The sequence below is a fragment of the Notamacropus eugenii genome, chromosome 2 (genome assembly GCF_028372415.1).
Source record: "Notamacropus eugenii isolate mMacEug1 chromosome 2, mMacEug1.pri_v2, whole genome shotgun sequence".
Classification (NCBI taxonomy): domain Eukaryota; kingdom Metazoa; phylum Chordata; class Mammalia; order Diprotodontia; family Macropodidae; genus Notamacropus; species Notamacropus eugenii.
Window position 1 is genome coordinate 123927804 of NC_092873.1, and position 21681 is coordinate 123949484.

At 36.3% G+C, this 21681-nt stretch overlaps 1 protein-coding gene across 1 annotated transcript in view; it reads right to left on the reverse strand.

The window, feature by feature from the left end:
- Window positions 1-4622: 4622 nt before the first annotated feature.
- Window positions 4623-21681, reverse strand: part of COL21A1 (collagen type XXI alpha 1 chain) — a 228191-nt gene continuing 211132 nt past the window's right edge. Inside the window, exons 25-31 of the mRNA XM_072642503.1 lie at window positions 20510-20554; window positions 11695-11727; window positions 9189-9335; window positions 9045-9099; window positions 8593-8793; window positions 7477-7554; window positions 4623-5837 (exon numbers count right to left, since the gene is read on the reverse strand). Of these exons, the coding sequence (XP_072498604.1) occupies window positions 5650-5837; window positions 7477-7554; window positions 8593-8793; window positions 9045-9099; window positions 9189-9335; window positions 11695-11727; window positions 20510-20554 (747 nt within the window). The 3' untranslated portion in view covers window positions 4623-5649. The remainder of the gene's footprint in view (window positions 5838-7476; window positions 7555-8592; window positions 8794-9044; window positions 9100-9188; window positions 9336-11694; window positions 11728-20509; window positions 20555-21681) is intronic.

Below are 21681 nucleotides of genomic sequence, written 5' to 3' on the forward strand. Positions count from 1 at the left end.
GTGAGCTTATTAGGCAAGTCACCAAAACTCTCACTACTCTAAGCCAAGAGGTGTCAAATACGTGGCCCTGAGTGTAGATCCAAACCAGATTAAAATGAAATTGGAAAATATTGAAACAAAATCAATAAAAATACAATAAAATGAAAAATAGAAAATGGTACATTTTAAAATTAAGGCAACATGTGGTTGACATGGATTCTTATTTACAGATTAACCTCTGTTTCTATTTGATTTTGGCACTAATTCTCTTTATAAATCCAATGTTTTGGGGATAGGAGTTCTAGAAAAGGTAGAACTGTATTGGTAGAGAGGATTTGCTTCTATGGAAATTCCTTACACCTGTGAAATCACAGGTCCGGTGCCTATTTCTCTTTATACCCCAGCTTTGTATCTGTGATTGATTCACTATGATGTTTTGAAGTATGCCCCTATGAAATGGAGATGCCTTTCTATAAGGTAACAATACTGCTAAGAGTGTCCCAATTTGGTTAGTAAGTTTGGAAATGCTTGAGGTGATCCTGAACAGGGCTCAAAGCAACTTTTCCTGCAAATAATAAAAAGAGTAAATATAATTTAACATATATAATATATAATTAAAAGCTAGTTTTTTGAGCTTATACATTTCTTCTGCCAGCACTTTAAAATGAATAACTTTCATATTCATGGACGGCTTTAAGACCAGGGGCACAATCCTTCCTTTACTCTGAAGGGGAAAAACAATCAAGGATACCAGAACATGTGAGTATTGGTCTGCTAATCATAATGAGAACTGCACTATTTTGGGACCTAATCTTGCCCCCACTTTTAGGGCATTAAAAATCAAACAAACAACAAGTTATATTCCATATCTCATTTTGCATGTTAATTCTATCACCTCTCTGATACACAAGCGTTAGCATTCTTTTTCTACTCTGAAATTTTGATTATAATTATACTGATCAGAGGTCTTAATCTGGAATCAGAATATGGAAACAAAAAACACTTTGAGATGAAAAACTATGAGAGAAAATAATTATTATTTTGAAAATATGTGAAATTGAAATTTGCGGGATTTCCTCTAACTTTCCTTTATTCCTAGATTGATCATATAGTGGTATCATGAAGAGAGCTTTTTTGATTCCTCCTTAACCTGTAACATATCACCTACATTGTCAGTGGGCTATCCAAGACTCTAAAAGTCTTATTCCGACCGTAGCTCAGAAAACTAAGAGATCTCAGTTTTTATTTGTATTTGAATGACAACTATCTTTCCCAGGTTAGTCAAACGGGGTCATATGCCCTGGGCTATAGTTTTAAATTTTTTAATTCTTTAATACTGTTGGAAACAGGGGCTAAGTATTTGAAAAGCTGCAGATTTTCCCTCAAGCTAGATACTCCTATTTCTTGTAGCTAATTAAAGGGAAGATCACCAAAAAACAAGTCATCTTGCCCAGACCCAAGAACAGATGGAACATCTAATAGACTGTTTTCATTAGCCATGATTAAAGTGTTTTACCTTAGAAAGCGAGTTTACAGTGTTCATCTTTTGGAAGCAATGAACTGGTAATTAAGCTACCCCACTATGTTCAGCCAATAAAAAAATGAATCAGACTAATTATGTACACATAGTGTGAAAAGAATTAGTGTGGCATGTAAAACACATAAAGCATTGGCTTTTTGCTGCCATCTGCTGGGGACAAAGTGAAAGATTGTTTTCTAGTTGAGTTGGAGGCCATACAATTGTTCTAATGGTGGAGCGTTTTGCCAATGGCAAAACCGCTTATGGAAAAAAGCACTGAGAATTAATGGCAACATTTAACTTTCTAACTAGCCATTCATGTGGACATCTAGGCAAAGGTATTATTTTGGCATTATATTTGATATAAAAGTCTACTATCAGACCAAGGTTTTCAGTACTCTATACAGCTTAAGAAGGGGTATACAAACTCTGAAATCTTCTAAATACAAAGTAAGTCTCCTGTCTTATGTTCTCCATTAATAATCAGCACAAGACTGAAAGCTTGATTTTTGAACTGGTTAAACAATGATTTCACTCAATATTCATTACAATCAAAATTTATTTAAATAATTTCTAGTAGATTTTCAATATTTTTTAGCAGAACTATGATGCTTCAGTATGCACAGGACCATTCTGACACAATGAGAAATTATTTATAATGTTAGGGCTGATTCCTTGGTGAGAGTTACTTGTGAGAAGGAGTTGATCACTTTATAATTCATAAGGTCTCAGTGTCCTAGTTACTATCCTAGCATGGATTTACCCAATCTTCTTTAAAAAGAGAATAAGGAGAAAATGATGTAAAATATGGCAAATGCCATGAAAATACAGGATCACTACTATCTCATCTTGAAATATGCTTTTAACAGCCTTTGAGAAAAAAGTCATATACTCACCCTAGGTCTTTCCACCATGCTGTCCTTCCTTCTTTCCTTCCTTCTTTCCTTCCTTCCTTCCTTCCATCATCCTACCTTCATCCCTATGTCTCCCTCTCTTTCCCCCTCCCTCTCTCCCACCTTTTCTCCCTCCTCCTCCTCCCTCCCTCCATCTCTCTGTCTACGTGGGAAATCACATATTTACATGTGGGTGTTCTGCTGAAAGGAAAGTGAATTTCTTGAAATAAAGCTCTGGAAAAAAAACAAGCTTTGGTAAGGGCCTTTGGGATTCAAATGGAGCTACTTGAGGATGACTTAAACCCAAATCACTGTGGCTTTCACCAACTGGCCAATAATAAGTCCCGTATTAAGCATCACTTTGTCATTTTGATACTTCAGAGTAAGTATAAATAGAAATTGTTTCTGTTTTGGTCAGAAACACCGAGGCTCTTCCCCTTGCAGATTAATTTTTTTTTTTTTTGAGTAGGTAAAAGAAGTCTTCTTTTGCCTCATTTCTTACCTAGCTTTAATCATTGAAATGGGTGTAGCCTCAGACAAACTGACATTTGGGAAATAATTTAGCTTAAGTTCAAGGTCTCCCACTGAATCCTGGGTCATCTCCAGTCATCCTCATCAGTCATCCTTGCAACTGGACCCAGATGGCTCTGGAGCAGAGAGTGAGTTTGGTGACTCTGCACAGCCCTCCCTCATGTAAATCCAATTCATTTGCAAGATAAGACATCACCTTCCTGATTCATCGGTCCTCTTTTTAAACTAAGGACAAACAAGATATATTCCATATCTCATTCTGCATGTTAATTCCATCACCTCTCTGTCATGCAAAGGGGTAGCACTCTTTTTCTACTTTGAAATTTTGTCTTATAATTATGTTGATCAGAGGTCTTAAGTCTTTAAAATTGCTGATTTTTACTTGTTTGTGCATATTTGTTACAAGGATTCGGTTGTGGTGGAGAGAAAAAATAAATACTCAAGTACCAAAAAAAAATAATTAAAAATATATTTTATATTCCATTCTGTTCATAGATAAGTAGCACTGTGATTTGTGAATTCTAGGTGGATGCATTGATTCCATGGCATGCAAACAAATCATAATCTTGCATCTAGGATTCCAATTCCAGTGGTCAACCTGGCTTTATGTACTTGGAATAAAGGAAGTTCCAGGGCATAAACAAAAATACAAATTGTAAGCCTGGGGAAGTGTTGGAGCTTCAGCAGCACAGAAAGGAAAGGGATATATGATAGGCAGAGCATGGCTTACAACAATGTTATTAAACTCAAAAAGAAATAGATTCCTATGGACCATAATAACATTGAGTTAGAAAATGTCAGCTTAGCATTATCTATGTTGTCTTTTTATTTATATTGTTAAACATGTCCCTGTTAGATTTTAATCTGGGGCCACACTCTGGACTTTTAGTGTATTTGCAGCCCCGGGCATCAGTTTGACACCTTTGAACCTTCAGTACCCACATACTCTCCAGTTCAAGCAGAGCTACCAAAGAAGCAATGTGGCATAGAAGAATGAACCCTGATTTTAGAGGCACTAGATTCAAATTCCAGCTTTGTTGCTTGCTACCTATGTGAGCTTGAGCAAGTCCCTTTACCTCTCTTGGATTATGCTTCCTTATCTAAAAGATAAACTCAATCATCTGTAAGGCACCTTCAGATTGAGGACTCTAACCATATAATCCTAATACTTAGATGAAGATGATAGGGCAGCATGTGAGCAAAATTTAAAGAATCTTAATAGCCAATACCAATTCTTATTTTGAGAGTTTAGAAGATTACCCTATCAGATTATCCTCAAAATTTATTCATTAGCTAGAAGAAATAGGTATTTTGGAAGTAGGAAAATGTACTAAATATCCGCTAGAGGGTGTGAATGTTTGAATGATGGAAAAAACTGTTGTTCAGTCATTTTCAATCATGTCTGACTCTTTAAAATTCCATTTGGAGTTTTCTTGGCACAGATATTGGAGTGGCTTACCATCCTCTTCTCCAGCTCATTTTACAGATGAAGAAACAGGCAAACATAGTTAAGTGACTTGCCCAGGGTCACACAGCCAGTAAGTTTCTGAGGCCAGATTTGAACTCAGAAAGATAAGGCCTCCTGACTCCAGGCCCAGGACTCTATTCATTTATCCACCTACCTGCCCCTAAAAATTTGGCAGTACCATTAAACAGCAAAGTGAATGTAAGGAAAGAAAAAATGGCTTCTACCATCATCATCGGAATCTGTACAAAATTTTATTCGACCTTGAATGTCAAGCACAGTACAAAAGTTATAGCATGACAATTGAAAAACCAAACATCTGAAAGTCACTTCTACATAAAGCTTTTATGTACAGTACATGATTGGGCAATATTAATTTAACCATCTGCCTTAATTGGTCAATGCACAATGAGATTTGTGCAACAGCTGTCCTTTCAGCTGAATCCTGTTTTGTTTTGTTTTGTTTTTTTTCCTGTTAGGGATACATACAAAAATTAACATACATTAACATAGACATGTAGTGAATAAAATGGAAAATGAAGGCATACAACAAACATCGCAGTTAGGCAGAGAGCATGGGGAATGAAGGCCTCAGCATTTGTACTCATACTTTTTTTTTTGAACATGCAAGAGAGTAATGATAAAACTGACTTTTCCCCATAACATTTTACATATTTTAGTATTATCTCTCTAGTATAATTTCTTTCTTGGTCAGTTTCAAATTAATCATTGTGGCCATTAATTAAGCAATCAGTGAGGGAAATCATATGTACATAAAGGAAATTTCATGTAATTTTCAATAACCAAATTCATCTTCCCCTTTGGCTAATGAACAAGCATGAACTATGAGATATGAAGCATACAAAACCATGAGGGTCACACGAACATGAAACTGAAATCAAATGATTTACTGCATGGAGACTGAATGTGAAACATTTCACAGTGATGGGCAACTGATCAACTAAAATGCACTGCTACAAGGCAATGGTGGTAGCCAATTTTACTCAATTTTAATTCAAATTAATGGACTTATGAGGACACCTCCCCATTTAGTGAATGCTTGTAATATAAAGGCTCCCCCTGGAGAAGCTGTTCAATCCCAGAAGCAGGATTATCTTTTCATTATTTCATTATTTGTTTTCTTTATAAAACCGAGGTACTTCAGTTCCTTTTCAAAGGATTATTGCCGGTAATCTTCCTGAGACTTGAAAGACCATAAAAGAAAAGCACCATGCCTAGTCTGCTGATGAAGGCATTGCAAATTAATAGTTTGGCCCTTTTCTAAATGGATCCCTTCCAACAATCACACTGAAACATAAAGATGGATCACAGATTCCAGGAGGTCCAGTTGGCCCTTGTATTCCAGGATTTCCTTGGTCTCCATCTTTGCCAGGTAGACCTGGTTCTCCAGGTTGTCCTTCTTTGCTAATTCCAGGAGGACCCTCAGGGCCTACAACAAAATATTATTAATCAATGAATAGACAACCTTCTGATTGTATCCATCTAACACATTAGATAGGACAGCTAGATGGTTCAATGGATAGACATTTGAGCCCAGAGTCAGAAAGACCTTAATTCAAATTCAGCCTCAGACACTTACTAGCTATGTGATGCTGAGCAAATTCCTTTAATCTCTGTCTTAATCCACCTGAGAAGGAAATGGCGAAGCACTCCAGTATCTTTGCCAAGAAAACCTCATGGACACTGTGGTCCATAGGGTCACGAAGTATTGGATGCGACTGAGTTAACTGAACAACAACCACGTTAGATAGATCAATATGATTTTTTTTTTTGAAGTAAAATCTATTTTTTCCAAATAGCTAAGCTAACATGCTAGTGCAACTGATATTTTCCTTCCTGAAAACTGGAGTCATCCTTCAATTACTCCTGGGCTGGCTTTTCCATTTGTGACATGTTCTTGCTCCTCTGTTTGGAAGAAGGCAAAGATTCCTGTATTTAGAACCAGAGAACCTGTGTTCAAATTCTGTTATTGTCGCTGTTTGGTCATTTAAGTCATGTCTAACTCTTAATGACCCCAAACACCATACTGTCTACAGGGGTTTCTTAGCAAAAGTATTGGAATGGTTTGCCATTTCTTACTCCAGTGCATTAAGGCAAACAGAAGTTAAGTGACTTGCCCACGGTCACACAGCTACTAAGTGCCTGAGGCCAAATTTGAATTCAGGTCTTCCTGACTCTAGGTCTCCATTCATTTCCAAGTAATTCCATTTACTACCTATGTGACTTTGAGCATTTACCTACATGACATTAATGTCTCTAAGCCTCATTTTTCTTATAAGAAAGCTAAATAATATCCAAAGCTTCTTCTAAATCTAAATCTATGCTCCTATGATTCTGTGTGTCTGAGGCATTTCATGATAAATCAGGAGTGGCTGGATTAGGGTACGGTTGGTTGGATTAGAAGCAGACAAATAATTTTTACTCCTTATTAGAAGCTCTGTAATATATCTAAATATATATTTATCTAAAACCTGTAATTTCTATTATCTCTGTTTACTTTTTTTACACATCGAAACTTATTATCATTATCCAATATTTGTTAGACCAATACCCAATCGTTTGTTCTGGCACTACTCAAATGACTACATTCAACTCAAATGTGGATTTGCTAAACCACAAAAATTAGTCAGGGATATAGAATTAGAGATTATGGGAGTTAGGATCTCAAGGTCAATCATCTAGTTCCATAAACGCTTTAAAAAGAATCCCTTTTCTATAAACATCCCTGTCAAGTGGACATCCAGCCTTCACTAGAATACCTTCAGCAATAGAGGCCTTCCTGACTCCAGGCCTGGATCTCTATCCACTCTATCACCTAGCTGCCCTTGCGGCAGAATTGGAATGGTACTATGAAAAAGCTAACTTTGAAAGATTGTTGGAAAATCTTCAGATGATAAGAAGTCAAGTGTATTGCTCTATTAAGTGTATTAAAATGGATAAAAAGAGAATATTTGTAAAGAACTTTACAACCTTAAAGTGCTATATAAATGCTGGGTATTAATATTTATTGTTATTAGTTAATTCCTAAAAAATATGCAATACTTACTTGGTTTATTGGCAACCCTTACCTGGAGGGCCTGGGGGGCCTTGTTCTCCTGGAAGACCAAACCCTTGGTTCCCCTTTGCCCCATTTCTTCCTGGTTGTCCTGCAGAATATTAAACTATTATCTTTCTTGATAAATCACTCAAGTTTGGGGTTTTATTTTGCGGGGAGAGGGACTACATATGTCCAAAGGGAACAAATCCTCTTTTAAAAAATATAAACAGACTTTCAATCTATCATTCTTGTTCAATTAACTTAATATGCAATGAACATTAAAGGTAATCTTCTGCACTTGTTCATTGGAGGACTAGACATTGGAGTGAATCAAAGGCCATCATGAAATGAGAGATGCAGAAAGTGACTAATGGTCTTATTTTGGTTTTTGGAACCCACAGATTTTCTCTTACTACTTCAGTGAAGATGGAAAGAGATGAAAGGGAAAAAATAGCAATTAATATAATGTATGTATTGAATCCTGACAGGCACAGAGAACAACACCACAAATTAGTTGAAAAAGGTGACCAGTTGAGAAAAAGAAAAGTAAAAATCTTTTAAAAAACTGAAGGACAGGAAGATACTTTTCTATAAAGATGGTGTATGGAATTCATTATGAAAAGCAAATAAGATCCTAATGAAAAGTAAAGAATGATTTGAACATTTTCCATCTTGTGATTCCACACTGTTAATAACTTTGGCCTTTCTTTCTAAAGCATCTCACTGTGGGGGCAAAAACCTTGGTGTTCTCTAATGTGCTTTACTCAGAAGGTTGAGGTATTTATCAAATGTACAGACAAAAGGCTAAGCTCTACCATACTATGAAAAGGGGAAGATATACATTCTTTTCCAGAGATTTTCCAGGGAAAGGATGAGTTTTTATTCATTGCATAAAACAGAGGGGCAGAATGACATAGCAAATAGAGAGCTGGCCTCAAAGACTTGTCTTTAAGTGGGTTCTAAGTATTTCCCTTGATACATACATCTGCTGAACCAACTAACTGATTCATGCTCTAGGCAATTCTAAAATCACAAGCTGCAAGAAAATGCCAACCCACATTTGTAGAGTTTCCTCACTTGGAAATTCCTAATACAATAAAAACACAGGTTCAGTCCATTTCCCTATGTAGTAAAGCAAATGGAGTACCTTTTAGCCCTCGAGCACCTGGGTGTCCAGGACTTCCCATTAGTCCGGGAACACCATCTCTTCCTGGCAACCCAGGAAATCCTCTTGGACCTTCTGGTCCCACTGGCCCAGGTGGCCCAGGAAGACCTGGGGAGCCATTTTGAGACTGACAGTGGTCACAGCTTTGTAATCTTCTGCTATGAAGTAAGACTGGCAACTGGGCTAAAACAAACAAACAAACAAACAACAAGAAATAACTTCAAAGTGATTATTAGGCATTAATAGGTTCTTCATTTCAAACTGTATTTTATTTTATTGTCATTTTAAATTCTTTTTAAAAAAATTTCAGGTTTATTTTTTTAACAGTAGTTCGTTATATCACCAAAAATTACTACCTTCCTATGTCTCTCTGAATACTGTGTTTTACATTTATGAGAGCAAGGGAACATCTCTTCAATATTTTTGATACTTACCTCTCAAAACATCTGTGCAAACTTGACGTATGAACTGCTCTGAAAATTCTCTCCCCTGCATTAGAGATATAGATATTATTGAATGTATGAAGGTTATTTCAAAAGCAATAAAATAATATTTAATAAATACAAAAAAAGACTTACTGGTTTCCCATCTAATCCAGGAAGTCCTCGAGGGCCTGTTTCTCCATGCTGTCCTCTTGGACCAGTGGGCCCCATTAAGCCATCAATCCCTGATTCTCCTTTAGGCCCACTGGCACCTCTACTGCCAGGATCTCCCTTTTCACCCCTCTAAATCCAAAGAGCACAAAACAAAATCTTAACTTAAATACTGCATAAGATATGATTGCTGCAAATGACAACAATAATGAAATTTCCAAGATATGGTATATAAAAGGAAACTGGATAGGCAAAATCTGAACAACACTAAAATTGAAATGCAAAGAAATTTAATTCACATTCTTCTCCAATTAGAATTGGTTTTAAAAGAGACAATTATCCTTGTCCACCACTCAGAATCCAAAGTCCCTTAAGGAAGAGACCAAGGAGACATCTATACATCTCACTTGGTACCCACAGCAATGATTTTCTCAAATTTACCACTTAAGAGCTTATTAGATTGAATGAATGAAATTCTCCTTTTTACTCTTGTCTGAATTTTGGTAATCTGGGTTTTAGGACCTCTACCATGGATCAGTACAGACTAAGAAATAAAACCCAGTCATTTCTAATACTCATTAGAATTGATTTTTTAAAAATTAACATAAAGCTTATAAAAAACAATTGGCCAAAACCTTAAAAGAACAGTTTGTAGACTTTAATTTCCTGTTCAATGGGTTTCATTATCTATTATCTCCCTCTAACACTTATAAGTTGATCATAACTTACTTTGAAGATCTTTAGTTTAAATACATAATTGATAATACTACTGAGATAGAAAATGTATAATAAAGAAATTTTAAATTGTGATTTTTCTTTTATCAAACTCATTTGGTTATAAGGACTTAATGAAATGTCAGTGTATCTCCTGGGCAATCCTTTCAATTCAGTAATGTGAATGGATAAGAGAAATCCATTATTTCAATTAGAAAAAGGAACACAAAAACATCCAAACCACATTATTATATCCATACATGCAAAAAAATTCAACAAAGTATAGCACTTGTTATTTTTTTTAAAACCTACAAAAACAGGCATAAAAGGACCTTTTAATATCATAAAAGTATATATCTAAAACTAAAACCATGTATTACATGCAATAAATACAGAAATAAAGCAGAAATACCCCCTCTTCCCAGTATTATTTAATATAGTGCTAGAGATGTTTGCAATAGCCATAAGACAAAAGAAAACAAAGAATAAAGACAGGCAACAAGGAGACCAAACTATCCCTATTTGCTAATTGACTAACTGGCAAAAATAATTTTTAAAAAATGAGAATTATTAGTGGTGGAGAAGCTATGGAAAGATAGGAATACTAATGCATTACTGATGATATATGCATCACTATGACTATTTGGGGAAGCTATTTAGAATTATGCAAATAAAGTGAATAAAATTTCCATATCCTTTGACCCAGAGATCCCATTAATGAACATATATCTCAAGGAGGCCCATGATAAGAAGATCTCACATACCAAAATATTTATAGCACAACATTTTGTAATAGCAATGAAGTAGTAAAAAAAAAAAAATTAGAAGGGTATTGATTTGGAAATGGACAGACAAATCATAGTACATGAATGTAAAGGAATATATTAACTGTCCCATAAGAAATGACTAAAGTGACTAAAGCGATAAAAAGAGATTCCTGGAAAGATCTATGAGATAAGACATTGATATACAGAGTAACTACAACAATGCAAATGGAAAGAAGCATACAAGCACACACAGTTAAAAGGAAATGTTAAAAAATTATAATAAACAAATATAGCTGAAAAGAAGAGATATGAGAAGACCCAATGGACTAACCCCTACCCCTCTGCAGAGACAGAAAGTCCACAAGTATTGTACATTGCATATATTTTCAGAGTTTTCAATGTAATGATTAGTTATGCTAATTTGTTCCTCTTTTTTTCTTTAAAAATACTATTTATTATATAATTCAGACTCTGAGAGGGAGAGTGGATGAACAATTGGGGGAAATTATAGTGATGTAAAAAAAATCAACAAAAATTATTTTTAAAAAAGTAGCAACTTCAAGAACAGACCCTCCTCGTGGTAGACTGGTAGTATCAATGGTCTTCTTGTATAAAATATAGCAATACTATTATGATGATTTAATAATTGTGCAGTACTCCCACTATTATTTTTTCTGCAGTCATTCTTTGTATTTTAATAGTCATAAATAACAATTGGTAGCTTTTATTGCTTAAACTAGGGATTTTTGTCCTTGAAAAGAGGGCCCTAAGGTCTTCACTGAACAATGGGTAGACATCAGATTCCCATCTGAAAGTGGAATCTGACCAAATATTAAAGAACAACTTACTATCAGTGAGAAGAAGGACAGATGCTCTCAAATCAATGGGAAGCAACAATTTTTAAAATCTATCCAACATAACATGCAGTTTGTAATTTCAATTAGTTACATTGCAGTGACAATGTTCATTGAAGATTAGTGATGAGGGAGATTGAGGTTTAAAGCACATACCTCTCCTTTTGCTCCATGATGGCCTGGAATTCCCTACAGAAATAAAGAATGGGGTGAAAAAACACTATTTTTACAATGAAGAGAGAGATTCATGTGTTTAATTTTCTTAATGTATGATCACTAATTTCAATTTATTTATTTTTCTGTAGCTCCCAAATTTATTTGAAAATACAGCAATCCACTCTAAAATGTGCATGAAAGGACAGAAGATAAAATGAGATATTTATAAAGTTCTTTACAACCTCAAAACACTATGTAAATATTATTATTGTTATTATAACTAAAATGTTTCACACAGCATAATGCAGCTGCTGAAATAATTCTTAATTATTCACAATTCATAATTCTGATCATCTCTCCCCTTTCTTAACAATATTCAGTGGCTTCCTGTTGCTTTGAATTGTTCAGTCATTTCAGTCAAGTCCAATTTTTAACCCCATTTGGGGTTTTCTTGGCAAAATACTGGAGTGGTTTTCCATTTCCTTCTCCTGTTCATTTTACAGATGAGGAAACCAAGGCAAACAGAGTTAAGTGATTTACCCAGGGTCACAGAGCTAGTAAGTATTATGAGGCCATATTTGAACTTAGATTTTCCTGACTCTAAGCATAGCACTCTATCCACTTTACTGCTGCCCTTCACCCCCTTATGTTTATGTGGACCTTGCACAGCCCTGCTTCGCTGAAATTCAGTTCACTTACAAGTCAAAACAACACTTTCCTGATGTCATTGGTTGTCTTTGAGAATGAAGGACAAATAACAATATTTGAGTAGTAGTAGCTGCCCCAATGGAGACCCAAACAGCAGCTCCATTTAGGCAATGCTGTTCCCTTCCTTTCTACCTTCCTTCTTTCCCTCCCTCCTTCCTTCCTTCCTTTCTTTCCTCCTTTCTTCCTTCTTCCCTCCCTTTTTCCCTTCCTCTCCCTCTTTGCCTCCTTCCTCTCCCTCTATCCACATAGGGAATCATATTCTTACATGTGAGTGTTTTACCTTAAGGAATATAAATTTTGATCGCTGAAATCTTACAAGATATCTTGGGTTCATAGGCTAGATTTCTTTCTTTTCTCTTCCCTACTTATCTATTCCATCATTTTAAAAAACCAGGACAACCAATTCTTTTGCCCTACATAGTTTAATTTATGGTTTCTTGAAATACAGCATTGGAAACCAAGGCTTTGATAAAGCTCATTGGGATTGAAATAGAGCTTCAAATCATTCTGACTCACTGAATGGCTAACAGTAAGTCCCAACCCAAGCCTCACTTGGTCACTGGGTTTTGATGTCTCAGAGTGAGTGTAAACAGCAATTGTTTCTGTTTTGGACAGAAATCCTGAGGGTCTTCCCTCCCAAACCTAATTTTTTTTTTTTTGACTAGGTAAAAGAGGTCATTTTGTACTTAACTTCTTACCTAGCCTTAATCAATGAATGGGTGTTGCCTCAAACAAGTTGAGACCTGGGAAAGATCTTAGCTTAGAAAGGTAACAGACTCCCTACTGCATCTGGGGCCACCTCTGATTGTCCTATTCTATATCTTGTCACTGGACCTAAATGACTCTGGAGGAGGGAGAGAGGCAGTTGACCTTGCACAGTCCTGTCTTATTTAAATCTAATTGATTTGTAAGTCCAGATATTACCTTCCTAACACCTTTGGTCCTCTTTCAGAAGGAAAGACAACAACAATGTGGACAGACTTTCATTCCCTTTCCTCTGATTTACAACAAAATCTGAGTTGTGGGATATTGAAATGGGGAGTGGAGAGGAAGTAACCTAAAGTATAAAGTGATGGGAATATCATTAGCTGTCACACTAAGAACACAGAATGGACTGCTTGTCAGACCCACATTACTTGGTACTACATGAGAATGAATAAATCAAATAATCATTTATTAAGCATCTTCTATGTGCTAAATGATTTTACAACTATTTTATTTTATCTTTTCAGTAACACTGGAGTTAGTTTCTATTATTATCCTTATTTTCCAGATAAGGAAATTGAGGCAGGCAGCAAGTAAGTGACTATCCAAAGTCACACAACTAGTAATATCTGAGGATGAATTTGAGCTATCTAGTGTATGTCTCTGTCTCTGTTTCTCTTTAGAATACTTAAAAGTATTCTAACCTATGATTGATTAGTTCCTTTTGAGTTATGTGATTTTGGGGAAGTACATAAATTGTTATGTTTGGAGATTTTTCAAGAGCATATGGTTGGAGCAAAATAAATGAGTGGGGCTGGTGACAAATATATTAAATATTGAAAGTGAATGATTTTCTACATTGAAAATTAAAGACTGAGCCTAAAAGAACCTGGAAGAAGGCAGAGGTAGGCTGGGTCAGTAGTCACTGTCATTAAGACAACTTCCAAAACACTGTGAAGCTACAGCACCAGCTCCTTCCCATGGGGTAGCTTCTACCTTATTACCTTCTACTAATGGGGATCACAATCCTTATTTCCTCCAACAAGACAAAACATAAATGCATTAGCCTGGCATTTAAGGCTCTCCATTATCTAGCTCTCAAAACTTGGTATTTCACAGTCCTTCCTTTGTTGTACCCAATGTTCCAGTCAAATCAAATAACAAGCTATATCCTAAGTTTAGCATGTCTTTTCCCACACCTATACATCTGTACTTGCAGCCAGAGGGAAGTAGCTAGATAACTCAGTGTATAGAGACCTGGGCCTGAGTCAGTAGGACTTGGTTCAAATCTGACCTCAGGGGCTTAGTAGCTGTGTTACCTTGGGGAAATCACTTAACCTCTGTATGCCACAACTGCCCAGAGAAGGAAATGGCAAACCACTCAATTATCTTTTTTAAAAATTTATTTTCAGTTTTCAACATTCTGTTCCACAAATTTTTAAATTGCAAATTTTCTCCCCATCTCCCCCCTGTGCCCACCTCAGAACAGCATGTATTTTAATTACCCTTTCCTCCAATCTGCCCTCCCTTCTATCACCCTCCCATCCCCTTCCCTTCTATTTTCCTGTAGGGTAAGACAGATTTCTATAACCTACTGCCTATATATGTTACTTCCTGGTGGCAAATAAAAACAATTTTAACACTCATTTTTACAGATTTGAGTTCCATATTCTCTCCCTTCTCCCCTCCCCATCCATCCTCATTAAGAAGGCAAACAATTAGATGAAGGTTATACATGTGTAGTCATGCAAAACACTTCCATAACAGTTACATTGTGAAAGACTAATTATATTTTCCTCTATCCTGTCCTGCCCTCCATTTATTCTATTCTCTCCTTTGACCTGTCCCTGTACCAAATTGTTTGCCTCAGGTTATCCCTTACCCCAATTTTCCCTCCCTTTTATTATCCCCTTTCTCTTATCCCCTTCCCCCCTGCTTTCTTGTATGGTAAGATAAACTTACATACCCAATTGAGTGTGTATGTTATTCCTTCCTGAAGCCAAATCTGATGAAAAGAAGGCTCACTTATTCCCTCTCATCTTCCCCTTCTTTCCCTCCATTGTAAAAAGCTCTTTCTTGCCTCTTTTATGTGAGATGATTTGGTACACTATACCTCTCCCTTTCTCTTCTATTACATTCCTCTCAATACTTAATTTTCTTTTTTAGATATCATCCCTTCATATAGAACTCACCCTATGGGTGCTCTCTCTCTCCATCATGCATCATAAACATGCATATACATATATATATATATACGTATATATATATATGTACACATACATACACATATATTCCTTCCAACTACCCTAATATTGAGAAAGGTCTCGTGAGTTACAAATATCATCTTTCCATGTAGGAATGTAAACAGTTCAACTTTAATAAGTCCCTTATGGTTTCTCTTTCCAATTTGCCTTTTCATGCTTCTCTTGATTCTTATATTTAATAGTCAAATTTTCTATTCAGCTCTGGTCTTTTAAACAAGAATGCTTGGAAGTCCTCTATTTCACTGAAGGTCCATTTTTTCTCCCTGAAGTATTATACTCAGTATTGCTAGAGAGGTGATTCTTGGTTTTAATCCTATCTTCTTTGACCTCTGGAATATCATATTCCAAGTCTTCTGATCCCTTCATGTAGAAATTGCTAGATCTTGTGTTATCCTGATTGTATTCCCACAATACTTGAATTGCTTCTTTCTGGCTGCTTGCAGTATTTTCTCCTTGATCTGGGAACTCTGAAATTTGGCTACAGTATTCCAGGAGTTTTCCTTCTGAGATCTCTTTCAGGAAGTGATTGGTGGATTCTTTCCATTTCTATTTTACCTTTTGATTCTAGAATATCAGGGAAGTTTTCCTTGATAATTTCTTGAAAGATGATGTCTAGGCTCTTTTTTTGATCATTTGAGCTCTTTATTAAGTGTAAGTCTGCAGAAGCAGCCTCTGCTTTAGCAGTGGCTGCCACCACATTGAATCTAGGTCTGGGCCCAGAGCATGCTCCCTTCTCAGTTAGGTGAGAGACCCTTCCCACTGACCTTCAAAGCTGTCTTTGGCATTTGTGGATTGAGAAGTCTGGAAACTACAGCAGCTTCCAGCAATTCAGACTCCTAAGGCCTGTTCTAGCTCTGTCAGCCCTCATGCAAAACAGTGCTCTGCTCCCAACTCAGTGAGACACACCCTTCCTGTTGACCTTGCTTATTGTCTTGGGCTGGAAATTTGCTCCAGTCCATCATTTTGTGGCTTCTGGTGCTCTATAATTTGGTTAGAGTCATTTTTTACAGTTTTTTTGAGGGGTTTGGGGGAAAGCTCTAACAGGTCTCTGATTGTAGTCCGCCATCTTGGCTCCACCCCTCCACTCCATTATCTTCACCAAGAAAATCCCTTGGACAGTACAGTTCATGCAGTCATGAAGAACTGGACACAAGTGAACAATAATACCTTCAAAATACTTCCTTTTCATTTCCTTTTAGAACTCTTCAGGGCTCTATTCATATGCCCCTTTCTCTTCCACTTTCATGGGCTCTTTCCTCCTCATATTTAGCCACAACACTTTGCCAGGACCTTTGTTTTGTCTGTTTGATTTCATGACTTGTATTATACTTATTTTGGATAGAGTACTTGTGTCTACCTTAACCTGCCCCTCCAGTGGAATGTAATCTTCTTGAGAACAAGGATGGTAGGATGTTTTCTCTCTGTCTCATCAGTACCAAAATTTATAGGCCATTGTCTTCAGCCCCCTCATTTTACAAATGAGGAAACTCCAGAGAGGTTAAAAGACTTGCCCAACATTAGGCAGATAACATGTAGTAAAGATGGGATTTGATCCCAGACACTCTTACTCCAAAGTCACCATTTCTCTGATTACTCGTGCTACATTTCAATGAGATTCTTAGTCTAGGGGCACCTGGCCTACATTCTATGCAGCCCAAAGGCCTTAAATGTTTATTGATTGTTAATTTGAATTATATGATGAGAGTAGTAAAAACTAGTTCCCTAAATCAGAGTGGTCTCTCAATCCCTCTAGAACTTAAATCAAACCACTAGTTGTAAAGTAGGTGGTCAAGGTAATCAGTTTGCATTACACCACATACAATTCTACAGGAGTAGCATTGTTCATATTGACTGAAGCATGAAGGAGAAAACACTTACAACTTCTTGATTCATAAACAGTATTATATCATTTACTTTAGCCCAGACATTTAACCTTAATAGGGCTTATCTTAATTTCAGTCTCACCAATGACTTTCATGTATAGATCACCAGGAAAACAATGAAAAACACTGATTTTCTACATTCTTATTCCATCAGGACTACAGACATTCAGTTCATGTCCAAGGGGTAAGATTGTAACTGTTTCACATATATATTAACATTGATTAACTCAATTTTCAAGTGGGACATTGATTGGTGATAGAGCAATGTAATATACTGTAGCCTGCGCTTCTCTGGGCCGGCTCAAAATATGACCAGAGAAGCCTGGGCTACAATACAATAGAAAGGTTCTAAATATTTCTTATACAATATCAGAATTAGTCTTGACAGCTTCATTCAACATCATATGCTTTTTTAAAACCTAGACATTGGCTTTCATTGGTTTAAGAAATTCCCTCTTTCCATGCAGATCAGCATCAACTCTGTGATCACTAGAATTTTCTATAGCAGTGATAGGTTAGGGCCTTGCTCAGTGTCAGAAAGCAGTATATGTCAATTGGAGGACTTGAACCCAGACCTTTCAGCCTCCAAGGCCAGTTCTCTATCCATTATTCCATGTTTCTCTCATAATATGTTTTGACTGTGAAAAATTTAAGTGGAGAGAAAAAATGAGGAACAGGCTAAAGTCATGCCTGTTACAAGCACACACCAAAAAAGTGAATACAGACCGTGTTCTCATAAATTAAAAAAACAAAACAAAACATATAAATTTGTAAGTGGATCAACTTCCATGGGGATAAAGGAATCCAGTAAGAAATATTCAGTAGAGTGAAGTATCTGTCTCTCTGTCCCTCATACTCCAACTTACTCTGCAGCGAAATTTGAAAACATGTTTACAGACTAAGGAACATTAAGGTAGAATTTATCCTGCTGCAGTCAAAAAACACAGAAGGTTAACTTAAGGGAACAGATAAAAAGGGTTGACATAAAGCATGACAATTATATTACAGTGGGAAATAAAAACAGCTGTCAACTATGAATACATTGAAAAGGAGAGATTTATGCTATTTGTGGGAGAAACATTCACTTGGACTTGATATAGATCATTAAGGCCAAAAATTTCCATCTGTGCAGGACTTGTTAAACTGAAAGGTATAGGAGAATTCAGCTACAGTACGGAGTTTAAGATATTTCACATTGCAACCAAATATTAGCTCCTGAGGAGGAACAGCTGTTCTGCTCCCTAGTTCCCCACCTCCCCAATCCCCCTCCCAGGGATACCAGCCAGTCCACATACCATTAGAACTTAGCAACTGGAATGAGTCTTTTAGCTTTAGGCTCTAAAGAAAAGCAGTGGGACCCAGAAAGGAATTTATTGCCATCTTCCCACAAATCTTGGAGAGTTTTTTCTTAAGGAGCCAAATCATGCAAGAGCACAATCTTTTTTTTTAAAAGCAGATCCTTCTGGAACTCTCTCCCTCCTCATTTCTGCCTCCCAGTTTCCCTGGTCTCCAGCTAAAGTCCTGCCTGCTGCAAGAAGATTTTTCTAGTTCTTAATATAAGTGCCATCATACTCTTGTGATTATTTCCCACTTATCATATATAAATAATACATTTATATATATATATTATACCATACATAGATACATACATACACACACGTATTTGTACTTAGTCATTTGCATGTTATCCCCCTCATTAGACTTTGAGCTTCCAGATAGCCCAGGCTGCTTTTTAACTTTCTTTGTATCTCCATCACTTATCACAGTGCCTGGTACACAACAGGCATTTAATATATGCTTTCTGACTTCTTTTCTTTAAAAGTATATGGGGGAGGGAACATATATTTAAGGGGTGGGCAGCAGGGACTCTTGCTGATGAAGGCAGTAGGCACAGGTGAAGTAGTCCTAATTATGCTAAATAGTCTAAACTGTGCTAAACTACCAGCTTATTCTATATTCAAACTACCAGTCCTTCTTAACATAGGGGTTTACAGGAGCCAGCTTGAACCAGCTTGCCCAGCCAATTGTTAATTTTTCAGCATGAGCATGTAAACCTCAAAAACTGACAACCACTACAACTCAGGGCTTAATTTCTTGGTTTTGATAGTCTGGATTTTAAAAAAGTGAGAGAAAATATTAAAGATGCAGATTAAACTCAAAAGTATCTCGTGCACACTTCTTCCCTCTTGAAAATATGATTATTAAACATTTACTAGCACATCCCTGACCCCTGGGAAGCATGGATAGATTTTAAGGGGTCTATAAACTTGACTGAAAAAGGTACAACTCTATTTTCACTAATTTATAATTGAAATTCAGAGCTTCCTTCAAGCAAAATAGATGCATTATAGCAAGGACCTAATGTAGATCCTTCAGTAGCTATCATTCATATAGAACTTTAAGGTTTGAAAAAAACCTGACCTTTTTTTGAGGTATATGTGCTTACTTTGAATGTAAAGTCAGAGCTGATTATCCCACTTGAAACTCACAGCAATCTCATGAGGTAAGTACTGTAACGAACACCATCTTATAGCTGAAGAAACCAAGTGTAAGACTGATTAAGTGATTTATCAAGTGGTACACAGTTAACAAGAGTCAGAGACAGAATTTGAACTTGAGTTCTTCTAACTCCAAGACTAGTGTTCCTGCCCCTCTTTACAGTACCTAAAAGAATAATGGGAAACTCATCTCCCTTCATGTAGTGCCATCATTGGGAGGCACGATGTCATGGTGGAAAGAGTACTAAATAGAAAGCAACACCCGAGTTGTGCCATTACTGGCCACATGACCTTATACAAACCTCCTCAGTTTTCTAAGCTTCACTTTCCTCATCTGTAAAACACAAGAGCTGAACTAGATGACCTCTACGGCCCCTTCCAGCTCTTACTTTCTACAGTTCCATGCCTCTCTTTCCATAGCTGCTGCCATTCACAGTAGGAGAGTGAGTTTCCTTTGACACTTCAGTAAATGACTCCAAGATGTGAGTGGTTTCTTTCCTCTCAAGATCACATGGAAGGGCAAGCAGAGCAATGAGACTTACAACATACAACAGACCTATAACCCTCACAGCAGGAGTTGCTCCCTGCTCCAAGAAAACCAGTACACAACACACTGGGCTGTCATCTGTTTGGTATCCAAAATTTTATGCTTGCTCCTGTCTCCAAAAAGTCAACATCCAAACTCCAATATAAGTTTTATTTTAGATATACTTGTTAAAAGGATACTCAATTGTACTATATTTCTTTTTAAAAATACCTGTGGTCCTGGATCCCCTGATCTTCCATTTTCTCCCTTTTGGCCCTTTAAAAAGAACGCAAAACATTATTGGCAAATGGCTGAAAATCCTATTTAGTTCTATATGCTATTAATCAATAACAAATTAAATTGAAAATGTCACAAATGCTATGTGACCAGAATCACAGATCTATAATCTTATGCAAAGTGCCAGAACATAAAACCACAGAAAAATCCACACATAAGAATTAAGAAGGAAACTAAAGACGATATAGAAAAGGTAGGAAATGATAACTTAGGAGAAAAATAAAGTACATTGGGGAATTATCTAAATGTGAATTCCTAAATAATTCAGATGCACAACAATTCAGACACAAGTTATCAAATAAACATTAGCGCATTAAGCACTTTATAAATTTACTTTAAAATAATTAGACCTGTGATTTAATTCGTTTCCCAGTGAGGAAACTCCCTTTGCCAAAAGCAGATTTGGAACCTTCTCTACAACTTATCTTAGAGAGTATCCAAGAGAGCACTTTTATGAACTTACTAAACCACTGACAAATTTGCCCCAATTGTATTCACAGGATCCTATCCCATAATTCACAGGGGAAGCACGGAACTACCAAAGATCCAAAGATCTACATTCAAAAAGTAATATTTTAAACTCATCAATAAACATTAAAAGAAATCTTCAGTAGACACTTTGAAAGATACAATTGTTTAAGCTTTTAAGAGTTATAAAGATTTACTGGGAATTCTAGACATTTTCACCCCAACAAGAGCTTTTTCAGTTTTTATTTTAAAAATATTTATATCTCCTGTACATCTTAATTCTTTTTTCCTTGTTCTGTGCAAAATTTGGGGGAGAAGTTTTATTTGTTTACTTTTAAGTTATCTGTTTACCTAAATTCATAAGAGAAACTTTTAAACTAGTTTAAAAAATTTTGTGTGGCATTTTTTTAAAATCTCTTATGGTGTATATTAGGATACTGGACTGAAAAAAATGCATTTCTAAATCCAGGTAACAAGAAATCAATCAATATAATTGTGCATGAGCCTCTTTGATCCAGGCAGGTTTACTTTCAGTCAAATAGGATACTAACTTCTCTTACCATGTCAATTAACAGTCTAAAATCAAAGCAAACTAACAAAACCTCACTAATTTCCACAGTAATAGCAAAGTTCTTCTT